The following is a 17605-nucleotide window of genomic DNA, read 5'->3' as shown; positions in this document are numbered from 1 at the left end:
ACACGGCAAAAATGATAAACGTTGGTTAATCTAGATGGTGGATGCATGAAGTTTATTATATTTCCTCTTTATGATTGAAATATTTTCTCATACTTAATATGAAGTTTCTGGGGGGATGTAACTTTTGAAATGCTATTTAATACCTGAAGTAGGAGAAAGCAAAACACTAATAATTGTACATACAACATGAGTTCAGCTGCACATGTAAAGTAAAGGAAGTGAGGAAAACTCTGTATCTTAATAGCTGGAAGTCTGTGGGCGTTCTCTTCTGTGTTTTTCAAATGTCCGTGACGTCCCTATGTTTCTTTTATGCCAGAAGAAATAAACGTGGCTATCTCGCGAGCCAGTAACAAGAGCACGCCCCGACCCTGTGCTTAGTTCGCAGTGCGGGCCCTGGAGCACCGGGAGCAGAAGGTGCGCGAGGCGGCGGTGGGGCTGGTCCTGGGCCTGTACGCGCAGCACCGGGCGCGGGTCCTGGAGCGCCTCCCTCCCGAGGAGTGCGCCGCCCGCCGGAGCGTCCTCTACAGGACGCTTTTTGAGGGATTTGCTACGATAGACGGCCGACCTACAGATGCTGAAGTTAGGGTACGTTAACTTCCCTGAAGGTATGACCTGGTCCCAGGTTTAAGAAGTGACTTGCTACGTGAGTAAACTGACACATGGTTCACGGGGCTGTGGGGACGGGAAACACAGCACACGGAGGTCACTGGTCCCTGAGCCCGCATCCTGGCTCTTCCACTTTGTCTGTGCGGGGATGATGATGGCCGGGAGGACACCTGCAGTTTCTATCAACAGGAAACATTTAACACAACACTGTTAATCAACTATACCCCAATATAAAATTTTAAAAAATTTTTTTAATTCAAAAAAAAAAAACCACCAGTAAACATGTATTAGACGAATCTGGTGGACTTTCTTTTAATCCTAGCTATAGTATTAGTCTTAATGACGATTATAATACATAAGAAACATAATTTATATGCTATAACTTATCACTCAATTTCCAACGCTACCCTAAGAATCAATTCTAATGGAAAATCATTTCATACCAGGCACAGAAAAGAGCGGCTACAGAAGAAGCAGAAAAACAGAAGAAAGAAGAGATTAAAGCTTTACAAGGGCAGTTGGCGGCACTGAAGGAGATGCAGGCTGACGTCCAGGTTGGCAAGGTTCACTGTCTTTCACCATCATGCTCTCGGTCGAAATCCTGTGACCATTTATTTCCTTACGTAGACGTACAGCATGCTTGGTTTGCTTTTCGTGGGATTCTCCAAACGGGTATCTTTATTCTTTGTTGTTTTTTAAATTAGTTTAGGGGTAAATAAAAGGAATCCTCCACTGAATCATCTGCATGCTCTTCATTCTCCCGGGGGATGAAGTGCGCTGCTGGCCCAGCCGTGTTTAGAGAGGACGCTCGGGGCTGCAGGAGCTGGTGGGGCGGGGAGGGGGTAGAGGGACAGGAGTCCTCTCCGCAGCTTCTCGCCTCCTTCAGAGGCAAAGGAGGAAAAGAAGCTTGAATATGAAGATCTGATTTCCGTACATTAAAAAAGGAAGGTTTGGGGCAAATGCTCCCCATCAAGAAGCGCTGAGTCCTAGTGCACAGGGGGCATCAGATGGTGTTTGGTTGTATGAAACGTGTCCCTTCTGAAGGGCCCTGCCTCCGTGATTTAAATTTGTGCCATCACTCTGGTTTTTGTGATTAAGTTCCTTAAGTTGATAGTAAAAGGGAGAGGGCGTGGGCGCATAAGGCCGGCTGTGCTCATGAGGGTGGGTCTCCTGGGAACTGCTCTGACCACCGCTTTTTAGAAAAAGAATAAGTGACTAAAAATGGCAAAAAAGAAAGAAAATACGACCGAATGTATGTCGAAGTGCCTGTGACAGAAAGTGACAGTGGCGTTTCCGCTGGACGCTGGCATGTCAGAATGCCTGTGAGAAGAGCGGGAAAGCGGCCACCGAGGAACAGAAGAGAGGAGGCGGGGGACCGGCGGGGCAGCGTGGGAGCAGTGCCTGGCCTGGGGGCTGCCGAGGTCACCAGGCTGTGCGTCCCCGCAGCGTCTGTGGTGCGGGGCGTGGAGGCCTGTCCTCCGGCTCCTCTTCATCCTTCAGTGTTTGTTGAGCGCCTGCACTGGGCCAGCCCTGCCCTGGGCTCCAGAGATGCGGCAGGAACAAGGGCCGCTGCTCCAGGAGGAGAGACCACACGGCACGGCCGCTCGGGAGGGTGGGTGCCGGCCAGCTGTCCTTGTCCTGAGATGATCACTGAAGCTATCTCGCAGGAGGATGACAGAATCTTTTTTTCTATTTTTTATTATTGTAAAATATACATAACATGAGATTTACCATTTTAACCATTTTTAAGTGTACGGTTCTGTGCCATTGAGGACATTCACATCGTTGTGTAACCACCACCACCATCCAGCTCCACAACTTGTGAGAACGGCAGAATATTTTTAAATCACCTGATTGCTCACGAGTTTTAGGAAAAGATTTTTAAATTACCAATCAGTTGTCTAATCTGTTCAAAGCATAGATTAAGGTAGATTTTACAACTAAACTTTAACTTTGGCATTGTTCATTTGTTTCCCTGCAAGATATACAAACCCATCTCTCATTAATAAGAATTGTTTTTGATGCCCAGAATCCATTTGTGTAAGTTTGCTTTCTTTAGTCGGTAGGTGTATAAATCACGTGAACCCCATTTGCAAGTTTAATATCAGTCTGTCAAGTGCTTCCCCGGTCCTAAAATTGTATTCTCGTGTGTTTTTTGTATTCAGAGCTTGGGTTGGAGAGAAGTTCCTATCGTGTAAGCTTTGATTTTGTACAAACACAGTAGACAGTGTCTATGTAATGCATCACTTAATGCCGTGGATAGGGGACCGGCTCGTCCCTGTCCTCCCGTGAAACTGCAAGTCCCAGACACCCCTCCCCACCAGTGGCCAGCAGCCCAGGCCACGCGGGTCTGGCAGGCTCAGGTGGGGCAGACTGGCCAGTGCAGGGAGGAAAGCTTGGTGACAGGAGGAGCCCCCGGCAGGCCCCTGAGCAGGAGGAGGAGAACTGGGTGGAGAGGGGCAGGTTCCCGCCGTGGACACTCAGGGCCCCGCACCCTGTCCTTCCTCCGGTCAGCAGTGTGCGCCCCCGGCTGTCACCTCCCACAGTGGGGACGCCCAGCAACCAAGACCCATGAGGCAGATGCGCGGTGCGTGAGGGTGTGGTGCCCGCTCAGGGGAAGAGGAAGCCAGAGGAGGGAGGCGGCCAGCTGACGCCGCCTGACAGCACGTGACACTGCGTGGCGGGGCCCCCGGGGCAGCAGTGCCGTGGCCTGTGGAGCCTCCGGGGGTCCCTTTACAGGGGCAGTAACGGGCCGCCCTGGCCACTGTGTTTGCAAGTGGTGGGAAGGGCAGGCTCCTGGGGTGCTGAAGCAGAGCCTGCGGTGCTCACTGATGGGTTGGGGACAGGCCACACCTGGAAGGGGAGGGAGGGGTGGGAGCCGCCGGGTTCTCCAGGCTTCGTGGCCTGAATACCTGGAAGGCTGGCGGTTCTGGGCTCTGCGCCAGAGGCTGCGAGGGGCGCGTGTGAGGGGGAGCCTGTGGGGTGGGCGGGGGGGGGGGTTGGTCTGGTTGAGTAACATTTAAGTGACGTTAAGACCCAAGTACATGCTGGGTAGCAGAGAGGCCCAGGTGATGGCACAAACGTTTGGGTCATGAGCACAGAGATGGGTGTCCAGCCTGGGACCTGGGTGAAAGCACCGTCAGGGTCTGTACGGACAAACGGGGGGCAGGTTGAGTCCTGGAGGGGGCGGGGGGGGGGGCGCCCTGGGAGCCGGACTAAGAAGAGCCTGGAGGAGACAGGTGAGGAGTCACGTGCCGCCGGGAGCCCATGGTGCGTCCTTCAGGCGGGCAGACACTGATGATGGGCAGACGACCCGGAGGGGGTGCAGGTGGCCTTGATGAAGAGTTGTTTCCATGGAGATGGGGGGGGACAGGAGCCCGTGGGAGGGGCTGTGGAGGGCAGGATGGAGGAGACTGCTGCCCACGATTGAGAAGGCGACTCTTTCAAACAAGTGTGTTGTTTGTGGATGGAGATTCTACCACACAGCCTAAGGTCATGCCTCCAGGATCACAGTAGACCCTGGGTAGACTCTCACTCGCACTGCAGCCATTTGTCCCTGATCTTTCTGTTCTTCTGTTTCAGGAAAAAGAGAGTGAAGCTGCGAAGGCCAAGAATCAGGGTACGTAGAACGCACATCATGAAAGCTCGGCGTAGAAACCACTTTTATTCACGTGGCGAATGTCTGCATCTCTGACGCTTCAGGGCTGAATGCAAAGTACTACCTTTATGAACTTGTAGCTTTTAAACTGTATTTCCCATCAAACTGGTTACTAAAACTTTGAAAATAGTTTTCTACAAAAGGTTATTTAAATAGCTTTCTTTTTAATTTCTTTAGACACTCAAGGAAGGAAAGCGGCCCCACCTAATGTTCCAGAAATTCCAGATAATCACTATTTAGATAAGTGAGTAAAGTTGTCTCTAACCCACTGTAGAATAAGTAGAGGGACTAACCACATAAAGACGCTGTCAGATAAATATATTCTCCCTGGTTCATTAGGATTAGGTGAACTAATTGGCTCTTTTCAGTGATTCTGAAAGCTAGGAAGTTGCCCTCTAAACCAGGCAGCATCCGCTGTGAGTCAGGGTACCCTTTCCTCTCTTCCCCGACAGAAATGAGCAGGCTGTTCGTCAAAAGTCCCGTTACAGGCCCCAAATTTTTTTTAATGTTTTATGGAAGTATAGTTGATTTACAGTGTGTTAATTTCTGCCGTACAGCAGAGTGACTCAGTTATACGTATATATGTTCTTTTTCATATTCTTTTCCATTGTGGTTTATCACAGGATATTGAATATGGTCCGGCTCAAATTTTATAGCAGCAAAATGCTTTCTCCTGTGCTGTGGCTGAGACAAATCTACAAGGAATTTAAGGGAAATGTCTTGGTCTAATCTTTTCTTGTGATTTAAAATATCCTTTCTGCTTGGTGACGCTGACAGAGTTAGAATTCTAAGGGATCTTAAGTTACTTTATCTCAAACCCCTACGTGGTAAAGACTCTTTTTTGCGCCCTTTGATAGAGGAGCTACCCAGCCCCTCCTGAGGCCCCTCGGTGAGGGGCAGCCGTGCCTCCAGGTCAAGCTGAAGCCCACTCAGTGGGTCCAGAACGGTGGCCGCAGGCTGGGCACGGGGGGCGTCACAAAGCTCCCCGGGAGCTGGCAGAATGGGGATGGCTAAGCCGGTCTGTGCCTCATTTCTTACCTTTCTGTTTTGTTTCAGTTTATGCATTTTTTGTGGGGAGAGGAGCGACTCCTTCACAGAAGAAGGCCTGGATCTCCATTACTGGAAGCACTGTCTTATGCTGACGAGATGTGACTACTGCAAACAGGTCAAGTGCTGGCGCGGGCAGGCCAGACCCAGGCAGGCGAGCTGGACACGCCGCTCCCGAAGGCCGAATCACAAAAATGTCCCAAATCGTAGCATTTTCAGAGGAAACGTTATGGGGAAAGTTTTGTTGGGGTCGATTTTTCTTACTTTATTATTAAAGTGTAACACATATATATACATGCATACAAGTCATAGGTGTTACAGCTCCTGAATTATCGCAAGGTAAACAAATCCATGTAACCGCCCCCAGGCCACGTACCCCAAGGTACCCCACCCTCCTCTCCAGGGTCGTCACTGTCCTCATGTCTGTTTCTTGCTCTGTGAGTTTTACCGAAGTGGAATCATACGCAACGTTTGGGGTTTGCTTTACGGTATTGCGTTGTTTGAATGTACCGCAATTTACCGGTCCTCTCTACTGCGTCTGGGTTTGGGCTGAGACTGGTAGGAATAGCGCTGCTACAGACACCCCTGTGTAATCTTCCGCGCGTGCGGGCGCACTTTTTTGGGTGCGCACCTCGTTGTAGGATGGCTGGGTGGGCTCGCGTCCAGCTGCAGGGCCAGTGTGAGCAGCGCTCCTGGTGTCCAGGCGGGAGCCGCTCCCCGTCCTCGCCAGCCTCGCGGTTGCCACCGGCCACGCGCCCGTCACGCTCTCCTGACGATGCTGGGCTGGAGCGCTGTCCCCCGCTGGCCTCTCGCTGCCCTCTTTCGCGAAGCACTTCTAGTTTCTCGCCCATCTTGTGAATTGGGTGCCAGTCCCACTCTTGCTGACGTGTAGTCATTCTTGACACACCCGGATGTGCGTCCTTCGCCACTTGAATGTGTGGTGTCCACTCTGTGTCTGGCCTTTTCACTGACGAGCAGGCGCTTTTCGTTTTAATGTTGTCCACCCTACTGATCCGTCTTAGGGTTAATGCTTGCGCGTCCTGTTGAAGGGGTCCTCGCGCACCCCAGGTGTTCATCTTTCCTCTATGCAGCCGGCCCTCCTTTAGACAGAGGAGGGGAACCAGAAGGGGAGTGACCCTCTCTCCTGTCCTGGGGGCTCTCAGGCCTGCAGGGGCGGGCCCCACCCTCTGAGCAGCTCCCCCCGCCCGCCCGGCTGGCGGTGCGGACTGCCCCAGCCGGCGTGGCCTGGCTCCTCTGACAGCAAGCAAGAGCCTGCGGCGTGAAGCTCTAGGGTGTGTACAAGCCCCTCCTGGCAAAGAGGTCACAGTGGTGAAAGGGTCTCTTCTTGTGACCCGTTTCCGGGCACGTGCTTAGAAATGGCCGGGAGCCGGATTGAACCCAAGGCCACGTAGACCCCTGAGCTCTTCAGAGTACAGGTCAGGGTTAGTGTTGTGGGTGAACCGTCGCTTCCCGTCCCCGCTTAGCCGTGGCCTCTGGATGCTCCTGAGGTAGCATGGCAAGCAGGATGTGAGGCCTCCAGCCACGTGTACGCGACTGCGGAGGTAACAGGCATGCGCCTCCCTTCCCGAGCGGCGCTGGCGGGACAGGAAGCGCGCGCTCGTGCAGGGGCCGGGGCCGCGCGCACCTCGGGGCGCTCAGCCGTGTGACGCGTCCCGGCGTGGCTTGCAGGTGGTGGAGATTTGCAGCCTGACGGAGCACCTGCTGACGGAGTGTGACAAAAAGGACGGCTTTGGGGAGTGCTACCACTGCAGGGAGGCCGTTTTAAAGGAAGAGCTGCCCAGACACATAAAAACGAGAGACTGCAACCGTGAGTGCCCCGCGGCCCCCGAGACCCTTGCGCCATCCCCGGGAGGCCCGGCTAGGGGGGTCGGGGGGCAGAGCCCGCGTCCACCGGCGCCCCTGCCCGCCCTGTTCCTCTGCGCCCCCATTCGCGCCCCACAGGAGTAACTAGATCTTGTCTCATTGAAACCGTTTCAGCTGCCAAAGCGGAGAAGCTGGCGAACCGGTGTCCTCTGTGCCACGAGAACTTCCCCCCCGGAGAAGAGGTGAGGGGCTGACGCGGGGGCGACCTGGCCGCGTGGAGGGACGACGGCGAGGCTGTGTCGCCGCGGAGACGGCGGGCGTCGGGCGGAGGCTGGCCCCCGGGGTGGGGTGAGGCTCTGTCTCAGGGTTCCTGCGCTCCCTGCCCGGCACGCCTGCGGCATCTCCCGGGAAGGGGGAGCATCTCGGCTCTTTGGGACGGAAGCGTGAAGTGGTTTCACTTTTTCCAGGCTTGGCTTTCATCTCCACGTTGGGGCCTAGACTGGCCTCCTGGCCAGATTCTGTAACGCTCTGGTCCCTTATGATGAATAAAGCCGAGCCCCGTCCAGGTTGGAAATCCTACCTCGTGTCCGGTGCCCAGCGCTCCGCCCGCCCCCAGCGTGAGCCATGCGGGTGACACAGCGGGCCTAGTTGGGGGGCACCAGGGTCTCCCACCCTCTCCTCCACGTGCCCGGTCCTCTGGTGTTGGCCCACTCGCTCCGGCTCACACGATGCCGGCGCTGTCCTGCGTGCTGAGCTCCCGTGGGGCCCAGCAGGCCCAGCCTCTCCTGCCCTGAGCCCCTCAGCCGCGGCCACCTGCGGTCCACCCACTGCGTCCACTGCGGGGTCCCTTGTCCCAGCCCTGGGGCTGTGGTGCCGACAGGATGGCTCAGACCCCGCGACGCCCCGCCATGCCAGACGGTGGGCCCGGCCGCCCAGCTGCTCCCTCAGCACCCCGGCCATCCGGCCGTCCAGGGCTCATCCTCTCTCCCTCTCAGAAAACGCCACACACGTAACAAAGACAAGCACAGGAACCGCGTGCACCGTCACGGGCCGCGTGTGGGGAAGGCACGGGGAAGGTTTAGGTCTCTTCCATCGTTGACTGGTTTTCAGAACAGCAAGTTGGGTCCCCAGCATCTTCCAGTGGTGGCTTATTTGCTTGTTGGATCTTAGCACCATCAGGAACTCACGGCTTTAAACTGCCTGCTGTGTTCAGCTGTTGGCATCTCTGTGCTTAGTGGTGCGTGGACGAGCCGATCTCTGGCCAGCAGAGCCTCTGCAGACGGGCTCCTGGCGCTGCCGGTGGCCCAGGGGACTCAGAGCCTCCTGGCCGTCGTAACAAGGTGCCCCACTGAGCCTTCCATTCCTGGTTCCCTGCAGTGGAAATGACGTTCCAGGACCCCCTCGGGTGCCTCAGATGCTCCTCGCTCCTGGTTCAGTACCATTCTGGGCCTCTTTGCGGACAGAACCAGGGAAAACGTTGAGATAAATCCATCAAAAGTTCATGGTGACGTTCCTGATTCGGAGTCTGAGCTGTAAGGGTTTCTTGAACCTCTTGCGTCGCACGTCTGTGTGTCCTTCCGTCCCTCCCAAGAATCAGTGCCCGCAGCCCCCAGAGATGCCCGTCGGACCGTCACAGAGTGTGCGTTGCTCGGACCCACGTTCCCCGTGGGGGGCGCTCAGAGCAGCGGTGCAGGCGCTGTGGGCAGGGAGATGCTGCTGGACGTCACGCTGTCCCAGCTCTTCGTGTCCCTCCCGTGCCTCCCTCTGGAGACATGGGGCAAGCATCTCTGCTTCACGGTCACGGGAGTTGCTCCACTTGCTTGTGTCACCAGTTGTTAACAATTCAGCCTCATTGTTTCGGTCTGTGTTCAAGTCCTAGGGGTTTTCAAAATCAAGCTCTACAATTACATGAGATACTTAGATGGTTCCAAAGTCTGTCAAATGAGACTTATTCAGGGAAGACCCGACAGAAGCTGCTGCCCTGCCCACCATCCCTCCTCTTACAGAACGAGGGGCTTTTTATGGTTTATCCATTTGTCTTAAATATGAACTGCTCTCAACTGCCCACACTTCTTCTCTCTCCCTGTGTATTTTTAGAATTTAGGAGCCTTTGAGCTTTTGTTGTCATTGTCACCTTCGCACTGTTACTGTCGTACGTGACCAGCCCCTCCTTCTGGAGACCAGTCGGCTCCTGCTCTGAGCAGCGCCGACAGTGGCAGTGGCCCCCTTCCTTCCTGCCCTCCCCCCAAGTCCCCCAGCGTCTGCCTTGCGGGGATGGCGTCTGACTCACAGTCAACTGCAAAGAGGCATCAGCACGCTTGTGCTGCTTTTCCTCTGCTTTCTCCGTGTTTTCTTAACGTGTCACCACCTGCCGAGCAGCTTAAACACCCGTTATTCTATCACAGTTTCTGTGGGTCAGAAGTCCAGGCACGACCTGGCTGGGCCCTCCGCTTGCGGTCTCCCGGGGCTGCACTCGAGCTGTCAGCCGGGCTGCGCTCTCATGCGTGGCTCGGCAGGGAAAGGAGCCACTTCCTGGCCCATCGCAGGTGCTGGCAGAATTCTTTTCTTCGTCATTGTAGGACCGAGGGCCCTGCTTCCTTGCTGGCTGTCCAGCAGGGCCACCCTCAGCCCCTGCACCCTGTGCCCCTGGACCGTCGCACGTTTGCACACCCTGTGCCCCTGGACCGTCGCACATTTGCGCACCCTGCGTGACAGCGGTCTTGGCGTGTTTGCTCAGCGGTGATGAGAACTGGGAGGGGTGAGAAGTGCAGGCAGCATCTCAAGATACGTGGGTGCTCCGGCGGTGCACTCAGCCCAGGGGGCTCCGAGGCGGGACGCGCACAGAGCTCAGGACCCGCTCCCGCAGACGCAGCGCGTCGCCACCTCTGGCTCGGTCGTCTCAGCGGCCCCTCCGGTGGCCTGGTTCCCACTCCACGTGCCTCTCGTTTCAGGCGTGGAAGGCCCACCTCATGGGCCCCGCGGGCTGCACGGTGAACCTTCGCCGGACGCACGTGCTGCGCAAGGTGCCCACGCTGCCGCCAGGTAAGCATCCGCCCCGGCCTCGGCCCCGTCCCTGGGTCCCGCACAAGCAGGGCGATCGTGTCGTCGGCACCAGCTCTGGCCGAAGCCCCTCCACGTGGCCCTGCTTCCCCACGCTCCGCGGTGGCACTCACAGAGTCGACAAACCAAACCGCGGGTGTTCGCAGGCACACCCCGGGTCTCGGTGTCCCTCCACGCCGTGGATGCCAGTGTCCAGAAACAGGAGGTTCAGTAGGAGACCCATAGATGGCGCCACGACCTGACTTCTGAATCACAGTTTTGGCTACTTTCTGTAGGATTTAGAATGCCTTACAGAAAAGTGTTATTTTTCATTAGAAAATTATTCGATCAACGAGAACATGAGGAAATGTGTCTCGCACACACACACACACACACACACACACACACACACACCCACGAGTGAGGACCAGAGGTGCTGGGGGAGCCTCCTAGCCAGGTAAGCGGCCCTGGTCACATGGCTGCTGGTCTTTCATTTCGGGAGCTAACTGTTTGAAACTAAAAATTAGGTAAGCGGCTCAGTTCTTTCCTCTGACCATGCGTCAGGCTTCTCCTCTGGCTCTTTCTTCTTCCTCTCCTGCCGTCACATGTGCATCCTCGAGGGTAGCCCGCCCAGCCCGGCCACCTGTGGGCTGGGTGACCGGAAGCGTCCCAGCCCCTCGTGCTCAGATCCTCCCCGTGTCTGGCGACCCCGGGCCACTCATACTGTCACAGCGGCCTTGCACCCTGGCTCACGTTTGTCCCCCGTGCTCTGTGTGTCTGCGTGTCCACTGCAGGTAAAGGCCCAGCCGCAACCAAGTCAGGGACCTCGGGATCCAAGGTCGGAAGCAAGATCCCCACCCCCAAGGGGGGCCTGAGTAAAAGCTCCGGCAGGACGTACACAAAGCGGTGACACAACCCCCCATCTGCTCCCTCGTCTCCAAAGGGACCGAGCAGCTTCCCCAACCGTGGACGTGTCACCTCAAAGCATCTCTAGACGTGGCAACCCCCGCTCCGCCCCCGCTGCCCCCAGGCTCCTGGCTGCGCCCGTCCTGACCGTGGCCCCTGCGTCCGGAGTGAGGCCCTGATCTCCCCGTGGCTCCGGCTCGCAGGTCTCCGCCCTCCGGGGCCCGGGGTCCACAGAAGGAGATGGTTCTGTTGGAGGAGCAGCACCGGCGGCCCGTGCGGAGGCACTGGCTGAGCGCAGCACCCTCTCTCCGCAGCTGCTTGGAGTGATTTCCATAAAGTCCTTGCTCTAAACCTCTTGCATGTGGGTCTCTCTCAGCCGTGGTGGAAGGTCTGCAGGGCTCGCCAGGCCGGGGGATGGGACGGGATGGGGGGGGCCAGTCACCCCGTGCCCCTCCTCCCCAGGGTAGGGCGGCCGCCGGCCTGCAAAGCCTACACGGCCACGGCAGCAAGAAGTAAGGTCAAGGTCGAGAAGTTAAGGTCCTGGCCCGGCCCCCTCGGCTCTCACCTGCCAGATGCTCGGAGCGCAGCCCACCTGACCCCCCCATCGGCGCCCACACCAGGCGGAGTGGAGGTTAATGCTGGCGGCTCCACGTCAGGCCCTTCCTCGGGGGGCTTCAAGTTCTTTACACGCATGAAGCCCTAGAAAAATATGAGACGACATCCCCCGATGACCCTGCGCTCACCTGAGCAGGTGTGTCCGTCGAAATAGCCCTTTCCTAAACCCCTGGGGCAGGCAGAGCGACTCCCACTCTGTGTAACGTTCGGAGGAGCCTCCGAGCCTCTGCTCAGCCCGTCGTCCTGTCCCGCTCGGATCCGCGTGGGAATTGCAACTGTATGTTCACCTTTCTCAAACACTTCGTATTGATACTCTCAACACCAAAAACCACTTAAAATGATGAAACCAAACCTCAGAATCCAGTCTCCTGACCAGCCCCCAGCCAACCCTCCCGGCCCGTGGAAGTGGTTCACCTGACTTCAGAGCCCGGTGGCTGTAGGGGAAGCCAGTGTCCGTCCAGAACGTGCTTGGAAAGGCCGCCTTCTCGTCCACGCCTGTGGTCCCCGGGTGCCCAGCCCACTAGGGGCCGTAAGATGTCCCTCCCCACCCCACCCGGCCCCGTGCCCAGGGTGCGCTTTCCTCCTGAGCATGATACGGGCAGGCTTCCAGGATGATGGCCAGAAATGCATGGGATTGATGAAATCTGTACTACACAGTTAGTGTAAGAATATTTTTAATTCCCAACCATGTAAAATAACAAAATATATATTTAAAAACTAATAGCTATTTGAGCAATGTGCTCCCTGGGTATGTTAGTGACCGTGAATTTGTACTAGTCGATCAATTTCCATTTTTGGTAGGCTAATGCTTTCTCGTATGGTTGACGCAAAATACTGAGCCAGAATAAGAGTGACCAAGATAATTACCTTCAAAAATAGACTCTATAAAAAAAGTAAAAGTATGGGGGGAGAAATAACATAAAACTTTACTAGAGAGAGCACAGTACAGATGCCAAGATAATTATAAAATGATCCTTCCTGGTTTCAAAAAGGTGTTGCCATAGTCTCTCACCCATGAGAGTGAAGTACAGATAAAACACTTCTTTAAACAGAAAAATGAGAAAAGTTAACCAAGAAATTATTCTTTTCTCTCCAATCAAAACTTTTAAGAAATATACAGTTAATGTTTCCTATGTATTGTAACATAAAGAAGATATTTGTAAAATTACTTAATTTTTAGTGATTGACAAACAAAATTGAGTGCATTTAAAACAGATCAGTCTTGCTGGTTACAGAAGAATCATGTGTTTCTGTTCAGATGATTCCTGGCAGTGATCAGTGGTTATTAAAATCTTTACAGAGTTATATACTACTAAGGAACCAAGAATAAAGGAGAAAAAACTAAAAAGGAACTATAAGCTCCCTTGGCCAATCATAAATATCTAAACCTGGAACAGTCATTAATTGAAGTTTCACTCATGAATATGTTGTGGATACGTAACAATATTTATTTCTATTATTTTCATATTTCAAAATACTCTAATTTAAAAGAATTGTATCTATAAATTTGGCATTAGAGTACAAGTGTAAATACTTTTAATGAAAATTTGCAACTTTTTAATGTTTTGACATAGTTTTCTATTTGTCTTTATTTCAGGTACCAAAATTATAAAATAAGTAATATATTTTTGTTGTTGTTTGAGGGCTTAGGGGTTAATTCACCCTGAGTATATGAATATAATAAAAAGATTACTAAATGTTTTGTCACTTTTATTTTAAAATTATAATTAAAAAACAATCGGTAAGTTACATTTCCTTTCGTAAACATGCAGGTGTAGCTCAGCCCTGAAACGCCAGGGAATTGCTGAGATTTGCTTAGAAAGGGGCAGTGGGTATTAAGTTGCCAGGAGAGAGTGTGGTTCCTAAAATAAGTTATTTGTGGGTTTACTCCTGAAGAAGCTAAAAGATTTTAAGCTACATATAAATTAGAGAAAGTTCTTTACCAATTTTATCCCATGGAATAAAATGAGAATATTTTATAAATGCTCCAGTTGTGCCCATCAGAGGTTTATACTTTATAGTCTCTTCCTGTGTTTTTTATCCCTTTTGAAAGAGGGCATTTTTACCAGCCAACAAAGCTCTTTTGCTTTTCAAATAAGTAAAAATACAGTATTTTCTCTGTTGATTTGTAGAGTGGTTTTAAGCTTTTATTACCTTTGATGGTTTTATAATTGTTTCCATTTTGAAGTTATAGTTTTTTCCTTTATATATGTGTGTGTGTGTGTGTATGTATATATATATATATATATATATATATATATATATATATATATATATATATATATATATATATATATATATATATATATATACATATACACACACACACACACACACATATATAAACTTAAAACTTAGCATTACAGTTTAAACAGCAAAATTACTTACTTTGGTAGGTGGGGGGTGTGCCTGAGTGTGTGCTCTGGAGAACGTGGGAGGAAAGAGCTCGCTGTCCAAAGGGAAGAGTGTGATTCCATCTGCTAGTGTCAGACACCCCGAGAGATTTCAGTGCGCTACTTTCAACTAGGTGTTCGTTCGTGCCATTGCTTATTTGCTCTTAAAAACTAGCCCAGTGCTAAACAAGAGCCTGCTGGAGCAGCGTGTGCCTCGAATCCTCGGAGCGCTGGGGTCTCCGCCCACCCTGCTGCCACCAGGGGCAGGAAAGCCCTGGGCAGGGGCTGAGCCTCTCGGATCTGGGGTCGGGGTTTGGGGCGGTGACCCCCGGAGCCGCTGCTGCAGGGCGGACGGGAGCAATTCAGTGGAGCGCCCCATGCCCCCACGTGCGTGTTCTGGAAGGGTCAGAGGACCTGCAGGGTAGCTGGTCCTACCCTCCACTGCGGGCAGGGAAACGCTCGGAGCCCAAGCCCTCACCACCGGAAGGCAGCGTGCCCAGATGTGAACCCTGGGCTCTGCGCCTCTGTCCACCCTGCGGTGAGGGTTGCCGGGAGCAGGTTCGGGGTACTGGAATCCGCTTGTCTCTGCCTCGGTTTCTCCACCCCCCCGACACCGGAACGGAGCTGACGGGGAGGTGCTGAGCCTGGTTCCCGGCACACGCCCTCTGCGCGCCTGCGCCCAAGCACAGAGCAGTTCCGCTCGGGCAGTCTCCACCCCTTCATCTCAGGCGGGGAAGGTGATGAACCTGCAGGGGTGGGGGGAGACGGAAGGTGTGGCGCCGCCACCTGCCCGGCTGGCCTCAAAAGCTCCCCAGCTTCCTTCTGGCCTCTGAGGTCCCCAGGGGTGCCTCCCAGTGGGTGGGTGGGGGGGCGGGGGGGGAGGAGCCAGCCTCAGGAGGAAGGACACCACCCCCGCTCCTCCCTCCCCCAGTCTCTGAGCTCTCAAGCGCAGGGGAGGCGTGCAGCCCCCTCCCCGTCAAGAGATGTCCCAGCAGGGAAAGCGGGGAAGGGAGTGAGGTCAGACTCCGAGCAGCAGGGTGGGTGCCCTTGTGAGCAGGAGTCCCGGGGCCTAGCTCATCCCTAAAGCCCCCTTTCATGGCCCTCGTCCTGAAGGTTGAGGACTCCCCAGGAGTGACCTAGCGCCGCCTCCACACCGGTCACCTGGCCACCCCTCCTTGGTGCCTCCCGGTGTCCCGGGACCAGTCCTGGCAATGGAGGGGAGCAGTGTCCTGCTGAAGGTGGGGGTCATTGCTGGAACCACTGCTAGGGTTCTAGATGGAGATCTCTCTCCCCCCACGGGGTAAGGAGACAACGCTTGGGAATGCTGTTTACCAAATTCAGGGATCCTAAATCAAATCACCCCGGAGGCTGGGACAGTGGCCGGAGGGCAAGCACTGCCAGGTGTCCAGGGCCTCCAGCTCCCAGCCTCAGCCTCAGCCTGGGTGGAGACACGGTCGGGGACCAGGGTGGGGACAGCGATGGGGACTGGGGAGGGAAGGGGATGGAGGGGGTCTGGATGGACCGGCTGCACCCTGCAGGCCGACCAAGCAGCTCGGCACAGCTGGAGAAGAGACGGCGGTGGCACTGGGGTCTGGCCGCGCTGTCTGCAGTATCAACCTTGGCTGTCTTCACAGACTCACCACGCAGGTATGTATCCCCAGACAAAAGAATCTTGAGTTTGACATATCTGTAAGCTGTGCACGTGGAATCATACCGTGTGTATCTGTGTGATTTGCTTTCCTCCCTCCCCATCACGACCCTGACCGTCTGTCAGTCATGCTGCCGTGTGCAGCTCAGACACGTTCTCCGTGTGGTCATCCACTTGAAGAAACGTCTCACAATCTATTTATCCATTCTCCTGTTGATGGTCATTGGTTGTTTCCAGTGCTGGCTACTATAAAACTATTACTACTCTCATAGCCTGTCAAGATGATGTGTGTTAGCATGAGCTGCTGGACAGCGGCCCAGAAATCTACCACGAGAAACTAAGCAAGCAAGACAACACCAGGTCCCAGGAACCGAAAGCCACTGATATCATGCATGTATGTACAACCTTCCAAGAAATCACTGAGGAGACCCAGCAGCACGCAGAGGGCAGCGGAAGCCGGCTCAGAAGGCACAGGTGGAAGAGGTCCTAGGGGCCCATTCTCACCTCTCCCGGCCTTGCCTGGGGACAGTCACTGCCTGCCCTTCACAGATGGAATTGGTCACAACAGCAACCAAGACAAAAATCTGTCTTTCCTGTGTGGGGTCACTGGGGCTGATGGGGGCGAAGTCAGGGCAGCACAAAGGCCCTGCCAGAAATAAACATGGTACAGTCACAACGCACTTATAATGCCAGACAGCAAACGACCCACAAGTACCTCCCACACACGATGACTCCCAGAGGCATGACATGGGGCAAAAGAGGCCAGGCACTGAGAGCCGGCCCTGCACGTTATACACGAAGTGCAAAAACTGGCAAAACTGCAATATCAGGGCACAAGGGGGGTCTGGGGGGACTGGTGATCACTGGTTTCTTGTTCTGCGTGATGGCTACACGGATGTGTTCAGTCTGGACAAAATTCACTTATGCTATGTGCACACTTTTCTGGATGTACTTCACCCTTCAATACAATGTTCAGGAATTTCAAAACAAAATAAAACTGAAAACCCTGCTGGGGTGAGGAGTTCATGAAAACAGGGGCAGAGAACAGGACAGCCGACCTCAGCACTATTCCTCCCACCCTCCTCCTCCAAACAGCCCTGATTAGTGGGTCCTAACACATGGAAACGATCTGATCCCTAGCGGACTCTCAACCTTGCGTACCCAACAGAAATGCCCGGGGAGCTTGTAAAACCCCCATGCCCGTGCTGCAGCCCAGACTGTTAGGCCAGAATCTCTGGACTAGGGACGGGCATCAGTCACTTGTAACTTCCTGGTGATTCCAATGCACAAATCACTAACCGCTAAAAGGAAAAAAAAAAAAAAAAAAAAAAAAGTGCACTGTATGCTTGTTAAAAACCAGCAAGGAAGACTTAATGCAAGATTGCAGCAGAGGACAGTGAACTCAACTCTTAATACAGGGCGGCTGGGAGGTTACAGCCACAGGGCAGGGAGAGGGAGCCAGCGGATGGGAAATTACGAAGAGGAACTTGGTTAGGTGTTTGAAGGGTAGCAGACGATGCCACCCCGAAATATGACTAGGAGTTCAGATCATACCACCCCGAAATGTACCACCTCGGTACACTGACTATTCTGAGCTGTGTCCTCTTGGAAGTCAGTAAACGCAGGGAGAGGTTTGTCTGAACTCCCCTTCTGCCTAAACACATCCTCCCAAAGGAGCTCAGTCATCAGAGACCCCCTCCCGGGAGCGCACCGTCCAGGGAAGACGGGCTCGTCCCCGGAGGGACTAGAAGTGATAACACACCCGTTGTCACACGGTCCTTCCGCCCGTCTGTCCTCTTAGGGACCGTTCATCTCCCCTAAGAACCACTCATCTCCTCCCCCTTCCCCTTCAGACGGCATTTAGCCTGA

The 17605-nt window shown here is 53.9% G+C and overlaps 1 protein-coding gene across 3 annotated transcripts in view; it reads left to right on the top strand.

Annotated features, from left to right (window-relative positions):
* CEP104 (centrosomal protein 104) overlaps positions 1 to 13280 on the top strand; it is a 52699-nt gene extending 39419 nt beyond the window's left edge. The window contains exons 13-21 of one of the 3 annotated variants that reach the window (XM_068538751.1): positions 379 to 585; positions 1053 to 1160; positions 4189 to 4225; positions 4442 to 4508; positions 5321 to 5429; positions 7001 to 7139; positions 7310 to 7377; positions 10087 to 10177; positions 10969 to 13280. In XM_068538751.1, coding sequence (XP_068394852.1) covers positions 379 to 585; positions 1053 to 1160; positions 4189 to 4225; positions 4442 to 4508; positions 5321 to 5429; positions 7001 to 7139; positions 7310 to 7377; positions 10087 to 10177; positions 10969 to 11084 — 942 coding nt within the window. In that variant the 3' untranslated portion in view covers positions 11085 to 13280. The remainder of the gene's footprint in view (positions 1 to 378; positions 586 to 1052; positions 1161 to 4188; positions 4226 to 4441; positions 4509 to 5320; positions 5430 to 7000; positions 7140 to 7309; positions 7378 to 10086; positions 10178 to 10968) is intronic. The other 2 variants (XM_068538752.1, XM_068538750.1) reach the window with 2 other exon arrangements.
* The last annotated feature ends 4325 nt before the right edge of the window (positions 13281 to 17605 follow it).

Source organism: Eschrichtius robustus, chromosome 3 (assembly GCF_028021215.1).
Source record: "Eschrichtius robustus isolate mEscRob2 chromosome 3, mEscRob2.pri, whole genome shotgun sequence".
NCBI lineage: Eukaryota > Metazoa > Chordata > Mammalia > Artiodactyla > Eschrichtiidae > Eschrichtius > Eschrichtius robustus.
This window is presented reverse-complemented; position numbering and strand designations above follow the sequence as displayed.